The sequence below is a fragment of the Phacochoerus africanus genome, chromosome X (genome assembly GCF_016906955.1).
Source record: "Phacochoerus africanus isolate WHEZ1 chromosome X, ROS_Pafr_v1, whole genome shotgun sequence".
Classification (NCBI taxonomy): Eukaryota; Metazoa; Chordata; class Mammalia; order Artiodactyla; family Suidae; genus Phacochoerus; species Phacochoerus africanus.
In genome coordinates, this window is record NC_062560.1 from 101,369,384 (window position 1) to 101,387,570 (window position 18,187).

General features: G+C 41.0%; 1 protein-coding gene across 5 annotated transcripts in view; it reads left to right on the plus strand.

Annotated features, from left to right (window-relative positions):
• DOCK11 (dedicator of cytokinesis 11) overlaps positions 1-18,187 on the plus strand; it is a 198,083-nt gene that overhangs the window by 127,330 nt on the left and 52,566 nt on the right. For all 5 annotated transcript variants that reach the window (XM_047765108.1, XM_047765105.1, XM_047765106.1 and 2 more), the window contains 7 exons: positions 4,070-4,186; positions 4,822-4,897; positions 5,737-5,846; positions 8,263-8,374; positions 13,658-13,724; positions 15,684-15,731; positions 17,307-17,449. In XM_047765108.1, the coding sequence (XP_047621064.1) occupies positions 4,070-4,186; positions 4,822-4,897; positions 5,737-5,846; positions 8,263-8,374; positions 13,658-13,724; positions 15,684-15,731; positions 17,307-17,449 (673 nt within the window). The remainder of the gene's footprint in view (positions 1-4,069; positions 4,187-4,821; positions 4,898-5,736; positions 5,847-8,262; positions 8,375-13,657; positions 13,725-15,683; positions 15,732-17,306; positions 17,450-18,187) is intronic.

The following is an 18,187-nucleotide window of genomic DNA, read 5'->3' on the forward strand; positions in this document are numbered from 1 at the left end:
TGATAGGTATTAAATGAGTATAGTGTTCTCTCCAATGAAACTTTGCTTCATGGGCCCAGTTCGCTACACCTCAGTTCCTTTCTTTCTTTGGCCCAGAGAGTTCACACATGGCTTGATTACAAGGTCATTTGTCAAAAACATTCACTTAAAACATGTTCACCATTAATGATGATGCCAAGGTGAGGGCAGACATGGGAGCTTTAAGCCCCTGTGATTTCCACTGGGTCTCCCATAGTGACCCCAAATAAAAATACAGTCAAAAGGGGAGTTCCCGGTATGGTTCAGTGGTAACAAACCTGACTAGTATCCATGAGGATGCAGGTTTGATCCCCGGCTTCATTTAGTGGGTTAAGGATCCAGCATTGCTGTGAGCTTGGTGTAGGTCGCAGACACGGCTTGGATTCTGTGTTGCTGTGGCTGTGGTGTAGGCTGGCAGCTGCAGCTCCTATTCGACCCCCAGCCTGGGAACCTCCATATACCACAGGTACAGCCCTAAAAAGCAAAAAAAAAAAAAAAAAAAAAAAAAATTCAGTCAAGAAAAAAAATGCTGGAGTTCCCATCGTGGCGCAGTGGTTAACGAATCTGACTAGGAACCATGAGGTTGCGGGTTCGGTCCCTGCCCTTGCTCAGTGGGTTAACGATCCGGCGTTGCTTTGAGCTGTGGTGTAGGTTGCAGACGCGGCTTGGATCCCGCGTTGCTGTGGCTCTGGCGTGGGCCGGTGGCTACAGCTCCGATTAGACCCCTAGCCTGGGAACCTCCATATGCTGTGGGAGTGGCCTAAGAAATAGCAAAAAATTAAAAAAAAAAAAGAAAAAAAAATGCTTCCTGTGGAAAGCTTTGAGACTAGATCTACAAATCACCCCCCATTCCAATGAGGTTGCCACTCCTCAGCCTCTCCTCTAATGAAATTATAGGGATGACGTTGGTCCCTATTAAGTGCTTCTCATAAAATGTTTTGGGAGATCTCCTGACTTGTTATACTTGCCACGAGACGTCTTTCCTGCTCAGAACAAGAACGTCCAACATCTAACATTTATTTCTGGGATCTGTATCAGTTCCTTTACCCACTGCAAGTGATGTTGATGCCTAAGAGTTGCAATTTCTACTTGGACTGTGAGCAATTTTTTTTTCCTTTTTTAAAACGTAATCTACATACACGGTAAAAAAAAAAAATTCAAAATGCCCCTCTCCTATTCCTTACCACCATGCCTCAGTTTATGTCTCCAGAAGCAAGTCCTGTTATCATTTCTCATACATACTTCTGTTTTATGTGTGCACAAGCCTATATGCCATATATATAAGAGAGGCCATTATGCATTTTTCTTTTTTCACTTAACAATGTATCCTGAAGATTAGATCTCCCACATTGAAAAAAAATCTGCAGGAATTTTAGATGCGACCCTAAAAAGACAAAAAAATAAAAAATAAAATTAAAAATCTGCATAGTATTCCATCATATGGATATACCTTGTTTTATTTATCTAACCTGTTTTTTGTAACTAGATTCATAGATAGTTTTCTGTCTTTTGTGCCAACAAAACTTTTGATACATTTTCCACCGACTGTATGTTTTCCTGTGTTTCTGTTCACCCGAGAGCAGTGTAGTATCTCCTTCCCTAGTGATCGCCTCTCTCAGGTCAACCGATGGGCCCCCATTTAGAGGCTATAATGTATATTTTTTGTCTTTTTAGGGCCACACCCAGGGCATATGGAGGTTCCCAGGCTAGGGGTCGAATCAGAGCTGTAGCCGCCGGCCTACGCCACAGCCACAGCAACACAGGATCCGAGCCGCGTCTGCAGCCTACACCACAGCTCACGGCAATGTCGGATCCTTAACCCGCTGAGCGAGGCCAGGGATCGAACCTTCGTCCTCGTGGATACTAGTCTGATTCATTTCCGCTGTGCCACAACGGGAACTCCTAGAAGCTGTAATATTAACAATAGCAGCTAAAATTTACTGAAGACTCAATATATGCCCAGCACTGTATCAAATATTAGCTCACATGGATTAATATCACCATTATTATCCCCATTTTACCAAAGAGAAAACTGTGGTTAAATGACTTGATCACAATCAAGTAACTAGTAACAGGACAGCTGAAATTTACGTGTGTCTAAATTTCAAAATCCGTGCTCTTAACCACCAGACTATCCTGCCTCTCAAACCTTAAGCGGGACACTGAAAAAGTAGACAACTGCCAAAAAGGTTAATGATGATGGTGGAAATTCTTGAAAAGCTGTGTGAAGACTACAGGAAAGTAGTAACAGTTATTTAGCCTTGTGAAGAGTGAATTAAGACAATTCATGGTAACCGTCTCCAAATATTTAAAGGGTTGCCATGTAAAAGTGGAAGCAGACTTACTCTCTGTGGATCCAAAGGGCAGAACTACACTTAGCAGACAGAACTTAGAATCAGTTAAAGGACTTTTCTAAGAGAACATCTGAAAGGGAGTGTTTAAGGAGAAGTCTAAAAACTAAGGGGTACAGGTAAGGGCCCTGGGCAGGAAGTTGAACTAGATCAGTGGTTCTCAAACCTTTATGCACATCAGCACCATCTGGGGCAGATTCTGGGGTCCCAGCCCAGACCTACTGATCCAGAATCCCCTAGGGAGAGAGACTATTATTGATTAGGATTATATGTTCGAAATAAGGCTGCTGGAATTCCTGTTGTGGCGCAGTGGAAACGAATCCGACTAGGAACCATAAGGTTTTGGGTTCGATCCCTAGCCTCACTCAGTGGGTTAAGGATCCCGTGTTGCCGTGAACTGTGGTGTAGGTCGCAGACGCGGCTCAGATCTGGCGCTGCTGTGGCTGCAGGGTAGCCCGGCAGCTGTAGATCGGATTAGACCCCCAGCCTGGGAACCTCCAGACACCGAGGGTGCGGCCCTAGGAAAAAAAAAAAAAAAATCGTTAAGGGTTCCTGAAATTCACAAAAGAAGAAGTGTAAATGGCCAATTCACATAAGAAAAGTTGTTCGACCTCAAGAATAAATGCAAATTAAACCAATTAGGAGATGCTATTGATCTGTAGTCTGTAGGTTGATCATTGTGCCCCAGAGGCCTTATCTCCAGACACACCTCCCCAAACCCTGAAATATGGAGGGCAACTCATATTGTGCCATCACAACCACTGTTTTTGCTGATTTGAATATATGTACATCTCTGGTGAGGAAAGTCTGTAGCTGAGAAAAGCAATAAATAAATTTGTTAAAGAGTTTTACCAATTAATTAAGACTACCAGTGGCCAGCTTTACTTATGTATTTACATAATACATATTGACAGGTCTACATACAGATTGATATGTTACAAATACATCAGTCTCTCCAGTCTTATGGACCAAGATCACATTATCTTATTTATTTATTTATTTTTCCTTTTTTGCCCGCACCATGGCATATGGAGCTGCTGGGTCAGGGATTGGATCCAAGCCACAGTCGCAACCTACACCACAGCTGTGGCAATGCCAGATCCTTTAACCCACTGTGCCGGGCCAGGGATCAAACCTGCATCCTGGCATGCAGAGATGCCACTGATCCTGCTGTGCCACAGTGGGAACTCCCACATTATTTTCATTGCAGCTTTAATCAAAACAAAAAACAATATTTCTTGAATGAATAGCTAATATATCTTTTTTTTTTTTTTACTTCTTCCATGTATTCATTCATTCAGCTAATGTATATTGAGCATATCCTCTGTGACCAGACACCGGGCCGAAGCAGTGAACAAGACAGATGTGATCCCTGCTCTTATCAAACTCACCCCTTCCTGGAATTGAACAGGGCTAATGGGATCTGTTTTATGGGTCAACTGCTATTTAAAAAATTTTTTGCCTTTTTACTTTATGTAGTTATGTTTGAAGGGTGTGATTGACTCTGTATTGTATGCAAATCCAAATACCAACACAGTTCTGTGCTAACTGGTTTTGAGACTAGGAGTCTAGATTTATGCTTCACTGATTTATTACAGACATTAGCCAGCTTTTGGTCCTTAAACTGATAGATGGAACCAACTTTATTTGTAACATATACATGTGATACACCTATTAAGTTTTTGATAATTATTTTTCAGAACCAGCAGGCCAAAATAGCACAATTGTACCTCCCCTTCGTTGGACTGCTTTTGGAAAATATACAGCGATTAGCGGGTCGAGATACATTGTATTCTTGTGCAGCCATGCCTAATTCTGTAAGTAGTATTATTGTGTTTCTCTTGGCGTTTGACCTGCCTGTTTTATTGATTGCATTTGGAATCGGGGTCCTATGCTGAATGGTCTCAGTAGTTCACCTTTTACTCCATTTTTACATGTACACTTTTGGTCCTGGAGCAGTGCTTCTCACACCGTAATGTGCGTACGCACCACCTGGGGAATTGTTAAGACAGAGTTGTTTTTCTGTTTGGTTTTTTTTTGGTCTTTTGTCTTTTGAGAGCCGCACCTGCAGCATATGGAGGTTCCCAGGCTAGGGGTCGAATCTGAGGTGCAGCTGCCGGCCTACACCACAGCCACAGCAACACAGGATCTGAGCCACATCTGTGAGCTACAGCACAACTCATGGCAACGCCAGATCCTTAACCCACTGAGTGAGGCCAGGGGTCGAACCTGCATCCTCATGGACACTATGTTGGATTCTTAACCTGCTGAGCCACAATGGGAACTCCTACTGGGACTCATTTTTTTCAGGAGATGTCACCTAAATACCTGCTGCAGACTTTGACAGTGAGCTTTGTTTAAAATTAGGGTACCATCTCATTCTGTTAATTCCAGTTTCTTATGCTAGCATATGGATTTGCTTAAATGACAGAGGTATCACATTGTGTTCCAGGCATCCAGGGATGAGTTTGCATGTGGCTTTACTTCACCTACAAGTAGAGGGAGTCTGAGCTCCGACAAAGACACCGGTAATTAAGTCCTTTAAAGATTATACGTGGCATGGCTCTTTAGAAAATGTACCCTATACTTTTCTGTATTTTTAAACTATTTCATACTAAAACTATACATAGCATGATCTCCTCTAAAGTTTAATTAAAATCTGACTCATACTTGCAGCCACACCTCTTTGCTTATTAGGTTTCCTTGTCTTAGCTTGTATGAAATGTGGTTTAGTACACTAAGAAAATAGAAGATAATGAGAAAACACTGGTTTCCAACCCTTTTATCTGTCTCCAATCTTGTACAAGACACTTCCCTTTTCTGAGCCAATGTTTCCTTATCCATAAAATTCTCTCTCTTAATTGTTTGGCTTTGTGATTTCCAAGGAATCGCTTATAGTTTCATGTATAATAAAGTGTTTCGAGAGGTTAAAAGAAATTGCTATTGGCTGCTTACGGTATTTTGATATAATTTGTCAACTTCACATTTCATTTATTTATTTTTTTTTCTGTCTTTTTAGGGCCTCACCCCAGGCATATGGAGGTTCCCAGGCTAGGGGTCTAATCAGAGCTGTAGCTGCCAGCCTACGCCACAGCCACAGCAACGCCAGATCCGAGCCGTGTCTGCAACCTACACCACAGCTCATGGCAACGCCAGATCCTTAACCCACTGAGCGAGGCCAGGGATTGAACCCGCAACCTCGTGGTTCCTAGGCGGATTCGTTTCCGCTGCACCATGACGGGAACTCCTCAACTTCACGTTTTAGATCTATTTTCTAAAACATGTCTTAAATTAACCTAGTATTTATTTTTTGAAAATATTTTTGATGGTTCCTCCTGTTGCTAACAAGGACTTGGCTTTTTTTCAGCTTATGGAGCTTTTCAAAATGGACATGGAATTAAGAGGGAAGATTCAAGAGGTTCCCTCATCCCAGAAGGAGCCGCAGGATTCCCAGATCAGGGCACTCCTGGAGACAATGTAAGAACCTAAATATATAGGATAACCCTAGTGATGTGTTCAACTACAACAGTCTTTCTTTTTATGTAAGTAAGAGGCTCTCTATTCTGTAGCCTGTTCTGGATCTGTAAAAGCATCCTATAATTCTTAGATGTTGTAGCAGTTTCTTCTTACCCTGGCAGCTGCTGCTTGGATATCTTAAACTGTGTATAGGGGATTCATCTTTCAGAGTTCTCACTTTGAATACTTTCTAGGTGCTCTACCTCCCAGCACACTGCGAACCTATTCTAAAGAGGGAAGATTCACGTTTAAAATGCCTAATGTACCTTGTCACTTAAGTCACTTCCTGGCAGGATTAATTTGGCTTTTTATTCTCTCGTAATAAGAGTACCGACAGTAGTAATATGGGCGGAAATCTTTTAGGTCCCTAAGTTGATTATCTCAGCATCCCAGCACCGCTTAATTAGAATATATTTGCTAACTCTTTTATCAAGTGTTTCAGGCCTAACATTAAAGTTTGGAATGTGTCTTCCTTGAGACAGAGAAACTTTGTTTTGGACCTGTAAAGCCTTGTCATGCTGCGATGTAAAATCATAGAATCATATAAAATTAGAAGGGTCCATAGAAATAATAAATTCTAACCCTCAATTTACAAATGAAAACTAGGATTGTGACTTAGGACGACCACACGGCACTGCAGGGCAAGGGCTGAACTGAAGTTTTCCAATTCGGCACTTTTCCTCCTAGATCATGGCATTCTTAGTACACATCAGAGCCGTCTGGGGAACTTAATACACACAGACAGCTGAGCCTCATCCCCATCATTTCTGATGTAGTCGGCCTGGGATGGGGCCTGCTCATTTGTATTTCCAGGTTCCCGGGTGATGCCGATGCTGCTGGTTGGGAACCACCGGATTATACTCCCTTGAGTCTTTGGGTAATTGGTAATTTATTCGTAATGGATCTTATGTCACACCATTTAGAATTAAGACAACAGACACTGTCACAGGTAAAACAAATAAGATACAAAGAGGGTCAATGACTTGCTAGTCATCACAAAGCACCCATTCAAAACCCAGATGTTTTGCTCCAAGTGAAAGTTCTAAGTTAAGGGAGTTCCCATCGCGGCTCAGCGATAATGAGCCCGACTAGTATCCATGAGGACACAGGTTCGATCCCTGGCATCACTCAGTGGGTCAAGGATTCAGCATTGCCATAAGCTGCAGGTAGGTCACAGATGTGGCTGTGGTGTAGGTTGGCAGCTATAGCTCTGATTTGACCCCTTGCCTGGGAACTTCCATATGCTGTGGGTATGGCCCTAAAAAGACAAAAAAAAAAAAAAAGTTCTAAGTAAATCCTACATTAGTGAATGTATATCCCCCAGCCCAGGTTAGTACAACTAAAAGTATTGGTTTCTAACAAGGGTGGATTCTTTAAGAGATTATTATTACTGTATTCATATAAATTCCCAAGTAAGTCAGATCTTGTCATGCTTAGCTTATGTTTTAACAAAAATCACTAAATAATGGAATCATCATTACTTTGTAGAGGCTCTAATTTTGAAGTATTACTGGGTCTTCCTTGGTGAAATTGTCTTGTAATATCATTAAGTCCCCCCTTTTCTTCTTTTTACTGCTACACCTGCAGCATATGGAAGTTCTCAGGGCCAGGGGTCAAATCGGAGCTGGAGCTGTAGCCTACGCCACAGCCATGGCAACACTGGATCCAAGCCATATCTACCACCTATGCCTCAATTTGCGGCAACGCCAGATCCTTAACCCACTCCCTGAGTGAGGTCAGGGATCAAACCTGCATCATCCTCACAGAGGGAATGTCAGGTCCTTAACCCACTGAGTCACAACAGGAACTCTTAGGTCCCCTTTTAAAATAGATTTTTCTGAGCTATTATTTGGATGCTGGATTTTAATAAGCTCTAAGGAGAGATTCAAGTTAGAGTTTAAAATGTCTCTTATGCTTCTGTGTACCTTAAGTTTCTCCTTGATGTAAAAGCCATTTTTCCTGGAATAGCCACATATGACTATTTAAAAATTTTCCTGGAGTTCCCGTCGTGGCTCAGTGGTTAACGAATCTGACTAGGACCCATGAGGTTGTGAGTTTGATCCCTGGCCTTGCTCAGTGGGTTAGGGACCCAGCGTTGCCATGAGCTGTGGTGTAGGTCACAGATGCAACTCGGATCCCGTGTTGCTGTGGCTGTGGCGTAGGCTGGTGGCTACAGCTCCAATTAGACCCCTAGCCTGGGAACCTCCATATTGCCTCAGGAGCGGCCCTAGAAAAGGCAAAAAGACAATAAAATAAAATTTGAATTTATGCTTAGAATTTTCCCAAACAGGAATGATCAAAAGAATTATAGAGTTAAAGGCCACGGGAAACTATAGTACCAATGTTGTTTCACCAAAGTCCTGTCTTTACATTACAGACCCGGCAGAGTTCTACAAGGAGTAGTGTGTCCCAGTATAACCGACTGGATCAGTATGAAATCAGAAGCCTCTTGATGTGCTATTTGTATATAGTAAAAATGATTTCTGAAGGTGAGTTACCCGCATATTAATCATGGACTCGACTCTACCCGCAGACGTTCACAGGTTCTTGCAACAAATATCTGACCATCATCTGCAAATACATGCACGTTATAAACAGAACTTTGAAGACTTTGACCTTAGACTATTCCTGTATTTTAACTTAAAATGGGTTCATTTTGGTCATACAAGTTTGATTCCTTGAAATACTTTTTTTAATTGATTTAAAAAATTCGTTTCTGAAATGAAGTGCTAAACAGTTTTTTTCATGCAGAGCATATATAATGCATTAAATGACCAATATAAACAGAAGGAAATAAAATGACCAAATATCATATTTCATACTTTAGCTTTTATTTGACCCAGGATTTGGAAAACCAAAAGCAAACAAAAAGACAGGAAGGAGAGTAAGAAGGGTAAGGAATGCTGTTATCCTTGAAGTACCAGCATATGGTTTTGTATGGTATCAGCTTCTTTTTCAGGCTCTGCTCTTTTTTCCTTGGTGTGTCGGTGTATTTACTAGTATGACCATTTCCTCTTTACCTTATATGACAGAATATAATCAAAGGATTTTCATTAACTGCATGTCCTCTGGAAGTAAAATCAGAAGGTTATCTTATCCCTAATACCACATTTGTTTATACAGTTCCCTCCCCTTTCTTTATTTGCTCACTGTTTCTGCTGGAAAAAAAAAATATGCAGGAATGAAAAACATAAAAGCACCTGGGTTATAATCATACAATAATTATATTTTACTTATTTTCTATTTTTACTTTGTTTTTAATAAATATTCTTTAAACTTTTTTTTTGTAATAATGCCAGATATATTGGAGTTCCCATTGTAGCTCAGCAGTAATGAACCTGACTAGTATCCATGAGGACTAGGTTCGATCCCAGACACTGGTCCGTGGGTTGAGGATCCGGCATTGCCATGAGCTGTGGTGTAGTTCGCAGATATGACTCGGATCCTGCATTGCTGTGGCTTGTGGCGTAGGGTGGCAGATGCAATTTGACCCCTAGCCTGGGAACTTCCATACGCCACGGGTGTGGCCCTGAAAAGAAAAAAATTCGAGATATAAAAACATAAAATAAAGTTGATAGTTAACTTGCTAAAGACACTGAAACAAGTCAAAAGCTAGCTATGAATGGTTAATTCTAAAGTACATTAATAAAACAGTTTCAAAGGACTAGAATCTTCAAGTTCTAAGAATATATGATTTAGAGTAAAAGTCGAAGATTATATATTGAAGCTGTGTGATGAGCCTCCATGCTTTGGGAAAGAAATCAGTAAAGGGAGATCATTTTCAACCCCGGTGGTATTTTGTTCCAGGAGATAATGGGTGAGTTAACAACCACAGCCACAGCTCAGTATTTTGTCTCCCCACAAGGTGAAAAGTGGCGAAATGTAGAATGTGACTGCTAATAAGTATGGGGTCTTTTTTAGGGTAACAAAAATATTCTAAAACTGTGGTGATGGTTTTACAACTCTTTGAATTATACCATAAACTACTGAAGTGTACACTATTGAAATAGGTAAGTTTTATGGCACATGAATTCACTCAATAAATTTGTGGGGTTTTTTTTTTTTTCTTGTAAAGACCCAAGAGGCACATGGAAAAAAAAAATGGAAAGAAAAAAGCAGTTGAATACCACCACAGCCCAGGGAAAGTAAGAAGGAGGGTGATCCGGGGAGAGAGAGGAGAGAGGGAAGAGGAGAGGAGAGGAGGAGAGGGAGATGCATTACTTACTACTTCTCCCCTCCTCCACCCAGTACACAGGCGCATGCGCACACAGAGGCGCACATGCGCACACACGTGTGCGTACACACACACACACCCACATACCACATACTGTGATAACCAGTGACAGGCCGCTGGCTGCCTCTTTTTTTTGGTCATGGGTAAAACCATAACTGCTTTGCTTCTTAAGAACCTTCCTCCTTCTCTTGCCGATGTTGACCTTGCTTGCTGAATATTTGATCTTCGTTAACTAGGTTTTCCTTCTTCTGGTCTTGCCTCGATCTTTAGAAGCACATTTCAAATAGCTAGGATACAGTCTGTACCATCTCTTTATCTTTTGTAAATATAGTCATGCCGGTAGTATCTGTGTCACATTCATTTTATTCTGAAAAGCATCTGCTTCTGGATTCTTCTCAGTGGACAGAGTCTAGTTATTTTGTCAAGTCCAGTAAATATTTCATTTCCATTACTCTGTGTGCATTCACATGTTGAACTCTTACAGTCTATACTCGAGGTCTTCTCTTGGCTTTCTTTTTTGGCCTTTTTATTGGCTCATCAACAGTAGCAACTTCATTTCAACAAAAAGATGGTAGACCTCTACACTTTTATACGGAAGTAGAGAAAATCTGAAGATCTCATTTCCTTCTCTGTTTGTAGCTAAATTTTATTAACTGGCAGTAATTCACTGTTTCAAAGTCTTAGTCATTTGTCCAACTTTTGTTAGGTCTTATTGTCTTTAATATGTTCTAAGAAGTGGGATCAAAATCAGGGGTTATCAGTTACACAGTCTGAATTGACAGGAAGACCGTCCTCTTGGGAAAGAAAAGCAGTCTCCCGAAGAGAGAGGACGAGCAAAAGTTACTTCGCCCTCCTTTCTGACTGCATCTTGGCTTTTCTCTTTATCGCAGACCCCAAAATGAAACTCTGGGTCTCACCTTGTGGCTTATCGGCACCATATCCTGCACCTGCAGCTTCATTAGTATTCTTCCTCAAAGTCGACTGTTCATTGGGAGGCATCTGGCTACAGCCATCTCTCACTGAAAATCCAATACCAATCGTTGATCTTCTTTTCCCAGTAGATCTTAAAGTCCCTTCAAAAGGAAAGACGTTGGAAGGGAGCTTATCCTTTCTCTGTGTAAGAGAGGGAAGTGAGCTTTTTTTATAATCAGGCATATTTTCCTCAGATGTTTCAGACACTATTTGAATAGGGGGGGTCTCTGCCGTGGAAATACTAGAAAGACTCCAAGAGAAGTCCATCTGAGTTTCACACTTTTGTGCGGAGGCCTTCTGTGCGGAGGCCTTCTGTGTGGAGGTCTTCTGTGCCAAGATCGATTTCCTTTGAGGTCGGCCAAGCCTGTCTTCAGGGAGGGTTGAGTCACCCTGAAATCCACACCCGGTTTGGGGACCCAGTGTAGATGTTAAAGGAAAAGGTGTAGGTGACTTCTGGTTGACATTGCTTCCTGTAGTAGGCTTGCTGCTGTTGGAGGACGTCTTCTCAAGAGGGGTCTCTGGCACCTCAAAGAGGTCCTGACTATAAAATGGAATTGGAAACTTTGGACTTTGTGGCTGTTCCTTTTTCCCTGCAGATTTCATCTGTTCAGTATTTGCTTGCTTTAACAATTGGATGGGCAGAGGCACCTGAGACCCCGGCGGAGGCTCCCTAACTGAAAAAACGCTCCTTTGACTGCAAGGAATGAAGTCATCATCACTATCGGAAAAAGAACGGCGAAACTGGTGTTGGTTCACTTTTAGTCTTGCGGAAAGCTGTTTATTTTCTTCTCGTAATTTATTCCTTTCCGCAGTGAGCTCAGCAATAAACTTCAGGTTTTGTTGTTGGATATCGTAAAATTCTTGCTGTAGCGTATTCCTGTACGTTTCATTCATTGAACAACGGTCACATACTTTGGCATTTAACTGCTGTCGCAGGTCATGGATGGTGTTATTCAGGACTTTCTGTTGCTCTGTCAACTCTTTAATTTTGGCTGTGGAGCCCGACCACCTCCCATCTGCCAATCGCTCTTTCCTCAAAGTAGTTAGTTTCGCCTGTATACGCTGTAGCTCTTTATCGTGGAGCTCTTTGAGCGTTAGCCAGGTTTTCTTAAAATCATCAGAAGATAAGTCGCAGACGCTAACCTGCATTTTATCTTTTGTGGAAGATTTCCTACCACCTTCCCTGTCTCCTCCACCCACGTTCCCTGCCTGCATCTTGTCTCTCGGATTGGAACTGGGAAACGTTAGAGAGAGGCCACTGCTGACAAAATGGCGGAAGGGGAGCTGACTAGAGCTGGGCCGCGGACGCTTCACCCCTTACACAGGCCTGCGAAGCAGCCTCAGGCTACAAGGAGGGCGCAGGGAGGTGCGGGAGTGCCTCGAGGATGGCTCAGGGATGGACAGAAGAGCCCAGATTGGGGTGGAAAGGAGGCTAGAGCCTCCTTTCGGCAGGAAGAAGCAGCGGGGCGGTGAAGGAAGATGGCGCCCTCAAACCGCCCTGGGCCAGGTGACCGGAAACGCATCGACTTCCAGGGGAAACCGGTCCTCTGAGATCAAAGGCACCGGAAGGGGGGGGGAAGGCCAAGAGTTGCTGCACACTTTATTTTTGAAACAAATCTAATTTGACCCTATTTAGCCTCTTTATACCCGATGATCCATATTTTATAACGATTGAAGACTATCAATGGTCATGGTCTTGAGTAAATTGGAAATAAAGTCAAAATCCTCATTCTTGTCCCTCCCTGTCACCCCCGCGTTTAGCCCTCGTTGCCTAGTGGTCCATTCCTATCTTTCGGGGGCTGGCAATTACGTCATTGCCGGCTTTCTTGATCCCTACTGGGCTTTTAAATTTAGAAGACCATTTGCTGACAGCATTAGCTATATCTGAATGGGATAAAAAAGGAATGGAAGATTAAGTGGGGGTAATATCTTTCTTCTTAAAAAAATCAGTGAGTGTGTTGGAAGTTAAAGGAACAGCTTGAAAGAGAAGTATATGTGATTGATTCAAGGTACTTTTATATTAGAAATACTTGTTCCATGAGTGCCGTGTGTATGCTTATATATTGCCAGGACATGAGAGTTTATAATCCAAAGGCAGAGACAGGGGGAAAAAAAGTTATCTGTCTCTTTCTCTAAAGTTTAAAGTTCTCAAACTTTTTGGTTCACAGAACCCTTTGAGTAGCAGGCAAAGGTGTATGACCCTCCCTTCAGAGAAATGCATGTGAACACATCATCTTGCATAAACTTTTTGGAAGTTTATTAAAAATCCCAGGTCCTTAATAAATCCTCAATTCAGGGATGATAAGCCATTCAAAAGAAAATTTATAAAATCAATAAAAATAATTATTGAAGTTGATATAATTACAAATAAACAATATATTTGGAATTAACTCAAAAGAATACAGTGTGTGTTTTGGGCAGTGAGATGAGAGGATATAGATGAGACAGAACTGGCTGTGAGTTGATGATTGTTGAAGCTAAGTTGTTGGTACTTTGAAGTTTGCTATGCCGTTTGCTCTAAGTATGCTATTTCAAGATCTAATACTTTTTTTTATTCCATTTTCAGATACACTTTTAACTTACTGGAATAAAGTATCTCCTCAGGAGCTCATAAACATTCTCATACTTCTAGAGTAAGTTATATTATTTTCATAAAATTTCCTCTTCTTTGGGGGAGCTCAATTTTTGTACATAATAAAATATTACCCCTTTTCTGTTTTCAACAGCTTATTTGTTAATAATGTAGAAAACGTTAAACTATTTCGATAGTTTGGAGACTGACATATGGGTTCTTCACACATAGATAGAAGAAACACATGGAGATGAAATACTTGTGATGGTACAGAAAACTTGAGCTAATAATAGCCCATCTTTGCAGACCTTCAGGAGTCTTTCTGTGATCTGGAAAACTTAGAAGTGGCACCAGCTGTCCTAAATCATTCATTTAGAGCAGATGCTGGCTTAATGGAGCAGCTCAAATGTTGGAATTTAGAATTTGGACTCTTATATAGAGCTGAGTAATTCTAACCACTTGAGAAACGTGTGTGTATATATATATCCACTCCAAGACACTTGGGGAAAAATATCTAGCCTTTTTTCCTAAGTGCAGGTGGGAAGTTGTCCTGTATTGTATGCTGAGCTGTTTTTACATCATTATTGAAAGGTAAAAGAAAAATGAGAATGAAATTTAAGAAATTTCTAAATAAATAATATACATGTATGATAGTGTATGTGCCTGTCTGCCCAAACACAAAGGGGGTAGACAATGTCTAAAAACTTACTAAAGTCTTTCAAGGTTTTGTAGACCACGTCAGCAAACAAAACAGTAAAGATTTTTAGAGGTTCCCGTCGTGGCTCAGCAGAAGCGAATCCGACTAGGAACCAGGAGGTTTCGGGTTCGATCCCTGGCCTCGCTCAGTGGGTTAAGGATCTGGCATTGCCGTGAGCTGTGGTATAGGTTGCAGACGCAGCTCGGATCCCGAGTTGCTGTGGCTCTGGTGTAGGCTGGCAGCTACAGCTCCGATTCGATCTCTAGCGTGGGAACCTCCTATGCTGCAGGTGCGGCTCCAAAAAGACAAAAAAATAAATAAATAAATAAACAAAAACTACTCTAATTATATTGAAATATTTACTAATGAAAATACATGATGTTGGGGGTTTGCTTCAAAAAATATAGGCGGTAGGGAGTGCGGAGGGAGATCGGGGAACCTGCTTGGGGTAGAAGAAACAAGAATGGCCATGAGCCGATGATTGTGGAAGCTGCTGGGTGCTGGGTGTGTGGGGTTTAGTTTGCTGTCCTTCTGACTTTTTTGTTTGTGTTTGTCCTTTTCAACACCAGAAGATGTTTTAATGCCATTATAAAAAATATAGCAATCGTCCCCAATTTTTAGGGCTTAAGAACATTTTTTGCTGTGAATGACTGGACTAGAGACCTTGGATATGACACATTGTAGAGCACAAAGGATACTTTGCAGTGATGCGTTTTTTTTAAATGCCATTATAACGCTATATAAAGACATAATATAATTTGAGGCTTTTGTATCAACTATAAAAGAAAAAGTAAAAATCTTTTAAAAATGAAATAAATGTACTATAGGAGAAGTAAAAAAATAACTTGGGGCTTTTGGTGCTGATGTAATTATAGCAAGTAAATGTAGAAAGATAGTTATATTTAGTAGAAAGCAAGTAGTTATCTGTATATTTATTTTTGTGTACCAAAACATGTATTATTGTAATTTATTTTATTTTATTTTGTGTTTTTAGGGCCGCACCTGCGGCAAATGGAGGTTCCCAGGCTAGGGGTCTAATCAGAGCTGTAGCCTCTAGCCTTCGCCACATCCACAGCCACAGCAACGCCAGATCCGAGCCTCGTCTGTGACCTACACCACAGCTCACGGCAATGCCGGATCCTTAACCCACTGAGCCAGGCCAGGGACTGAACCCACCGCCTCATGGTTCCTAGTCAGATTCGTTTCCGCCTGTAATTGATTTTAAATGAGCCATTCTTTGTAACACATGCATTTTCCAATATTACTTGTTAAAATGCCAAGTATGGTAATATCTTACTAACATGCTATTGTTTTTCTTTGTAGAGTATGTTTGTTTCACTTCAGATATATGGGGAAGAGAAACATAGCAAGGTAATTCCCATAGCACTGCAATTTCCACTTTTTTCTTCTCTTCCAGCAGAGGGCAGTCTTAATCATGTAAAACCCTAGATGATTTTGTTTGCGTTAACATTAAGATGCTCATGATTTATTTAATGTGTCTCAACTCAAAGTTGAAATTGAACTAATGTGAACTGATAAATCTTTTAAGTTTTCCAAAGGGTAATGGTTAGACTGATATGCAGAGTTTCTGTTCTAATCCTAGAACAGATGCTTGTCTCTTCTGAAGGATGTGAGAAAGGGCTAGATCCAGGGGAAGGCAGGAAATCGTAAAGTGAGGACAACTGTAAGGTCTGTACTTTTATCTACAACCTATCAATACTCACCTTAGTTACTAAAGTACTTAGAAATCCCCCACAGCGTTTAGGACATACGTTGTGTATTACCTGTTTCTTCTTTTTGCTATGTAAGTCTTTGTAAAATAAATACTTATGAAAACGTTTGAGGAAAAGATTACCTGTTTATTTCAAGAAGATGTATCTCAGGGGTAGAGTTGGTCATTAAAGGAATTCAGGGTTCTTTTTTTGAAGTTCAATTCTGTGGCGCTTCCAAACACTAAAGAGGCATCTGGGATGGGGTTTATTGCTGAGTCTCTAGAACTTCCTCATAATTCAGGGGACAATTTCCACTGTCTTCTCCCAGCACTGGGATCTGGATTGGAACTGGCATGGGAACTACCACCATGAGCCCGAACCGCCAAGATTCTGCGGACCCTCTGTCTATGTTCACTAGAGGATAGACTCTTTTTTCTTCCTTAGTTCCTATATTACCCAGTTGTAATTTTTTTTTTAAATGGGACCTGACAAAGGAAAACAAACATGTGTAAATAGACATGTTTAAAGAGTAAGCATTTCTTCTTTTATGTTTTTTCAGGGCCACACCTGCAGCACATGAAGTTCCCAGGCTAGGGGTCGAATCAGAACCACGACTGCCGGCCTACACCACAGCCACAGCAGTGCAGCATCTGAGCGGCATCTGCAACCTACACCGCAGCTCATGGCAACTCCAGATCCTTAACCCACCGAGCGAGGCCAGGGGTCAAACCCACATCCTCACGGATCCTAGTCCGGTTTGTTAACCACTGAGCCATGAAGGGAACTCCAAGAGCAAACATTTCTGAGCCCAGCTTATCTCAGGTCCAGAAGCAGATGAAATAGGCACTCACTCTTGACCATCTAACTCAAAGAATTCTCCCTGTCTCAGGCCAGCTCTGAATAGCCCTCTCACAGTTTTCTCTGACTCTTGTCCTTCCTCACCTCCTGAGAAAAGACTGAATCTTATTGGAGTGTTATCCACTTTATTCTGGTATATTTTTGAGGAGAAGAGAAGTAAGAAAACCTCTAAATTCCTTACTTATATTCTTACAACATAAGCTATTCTAAATATACACTGGAACTTCATTCAATTTCCAGTGACACTTCATTGAAGCTAAATAATCGTTGGTAGAATATTGAGCATAGCCCCGTGCTTGTGTGAAAACCTAGTCACTTATTAGTTTAAAAATATAATATATCTCAATATCTTTCCCAACTTGAACATTTATTTTAGGGTGCATGATGCCTGGCTGTCAAAACACTTTGGAATAGACCGGAAATCGCAAACCATGCCAGCTCTTCGAAATAGATCGGGAATAATGCAGGCCCGGCTGCAGCATCTTAGTAGCCTGGAAAGTTCATTTACCCTTAATCATAGTAAGTGCAAATGTGTGCTCCCATATGGAGCAGACATGTAATGCTGTTCAACTTTATGTACAATCATTTTATCAGATGTGAATATATAATAAAATATGCATTGATTTTTTTAAAGAAATTTTAGGCAACGGTGTGTTTTCTTAGTTTTGGAGGACATTTTCCCATTGAATTACTGTTCTTATCATATTGTTTTACATAGAATAGCTTTTATTTCTACTTTAATGCAAATAATGGCATCTTAATATAATAGTAAAAATAATATTTGTTTAGAGTTACCATTGTTCATTCAATGATATTAAGGCATTACCCATGCTGAGCTGACTGCAGAAATCAAAGAACTGTAAATATTTTGACAGAGGTGTATTTCACACAGGTTGAAGTATTGACAAGTCGAACAGGACAAGGAGGAAGCTATCCTTTGAAAAGCAAATATGAATAAAAAGTCAAAGAGTGAGAAAACGTTCATTTCCATGCAGTCCTCTTGGAGGTTGCATAAAAGGAAGCCAGCAGAACTGGCTTTGCGATAAGGACTGATAATAAAAACAAATGTCTCGAGCAGATGGATCATGAGCTAATAGACTCAAGACCTTTTAAAAAAAAATGCAAGTCTTACAGGCTTCAGCTTTGCTCTTGTCACTTGGAAAAATGTAACAAACCTATGCCCTTCAGTTGGCCCGGATGTTTTGTTTTCCTTCTGATTTAAAAACAAACCTCATATCATTGGCATCATTGGAAACA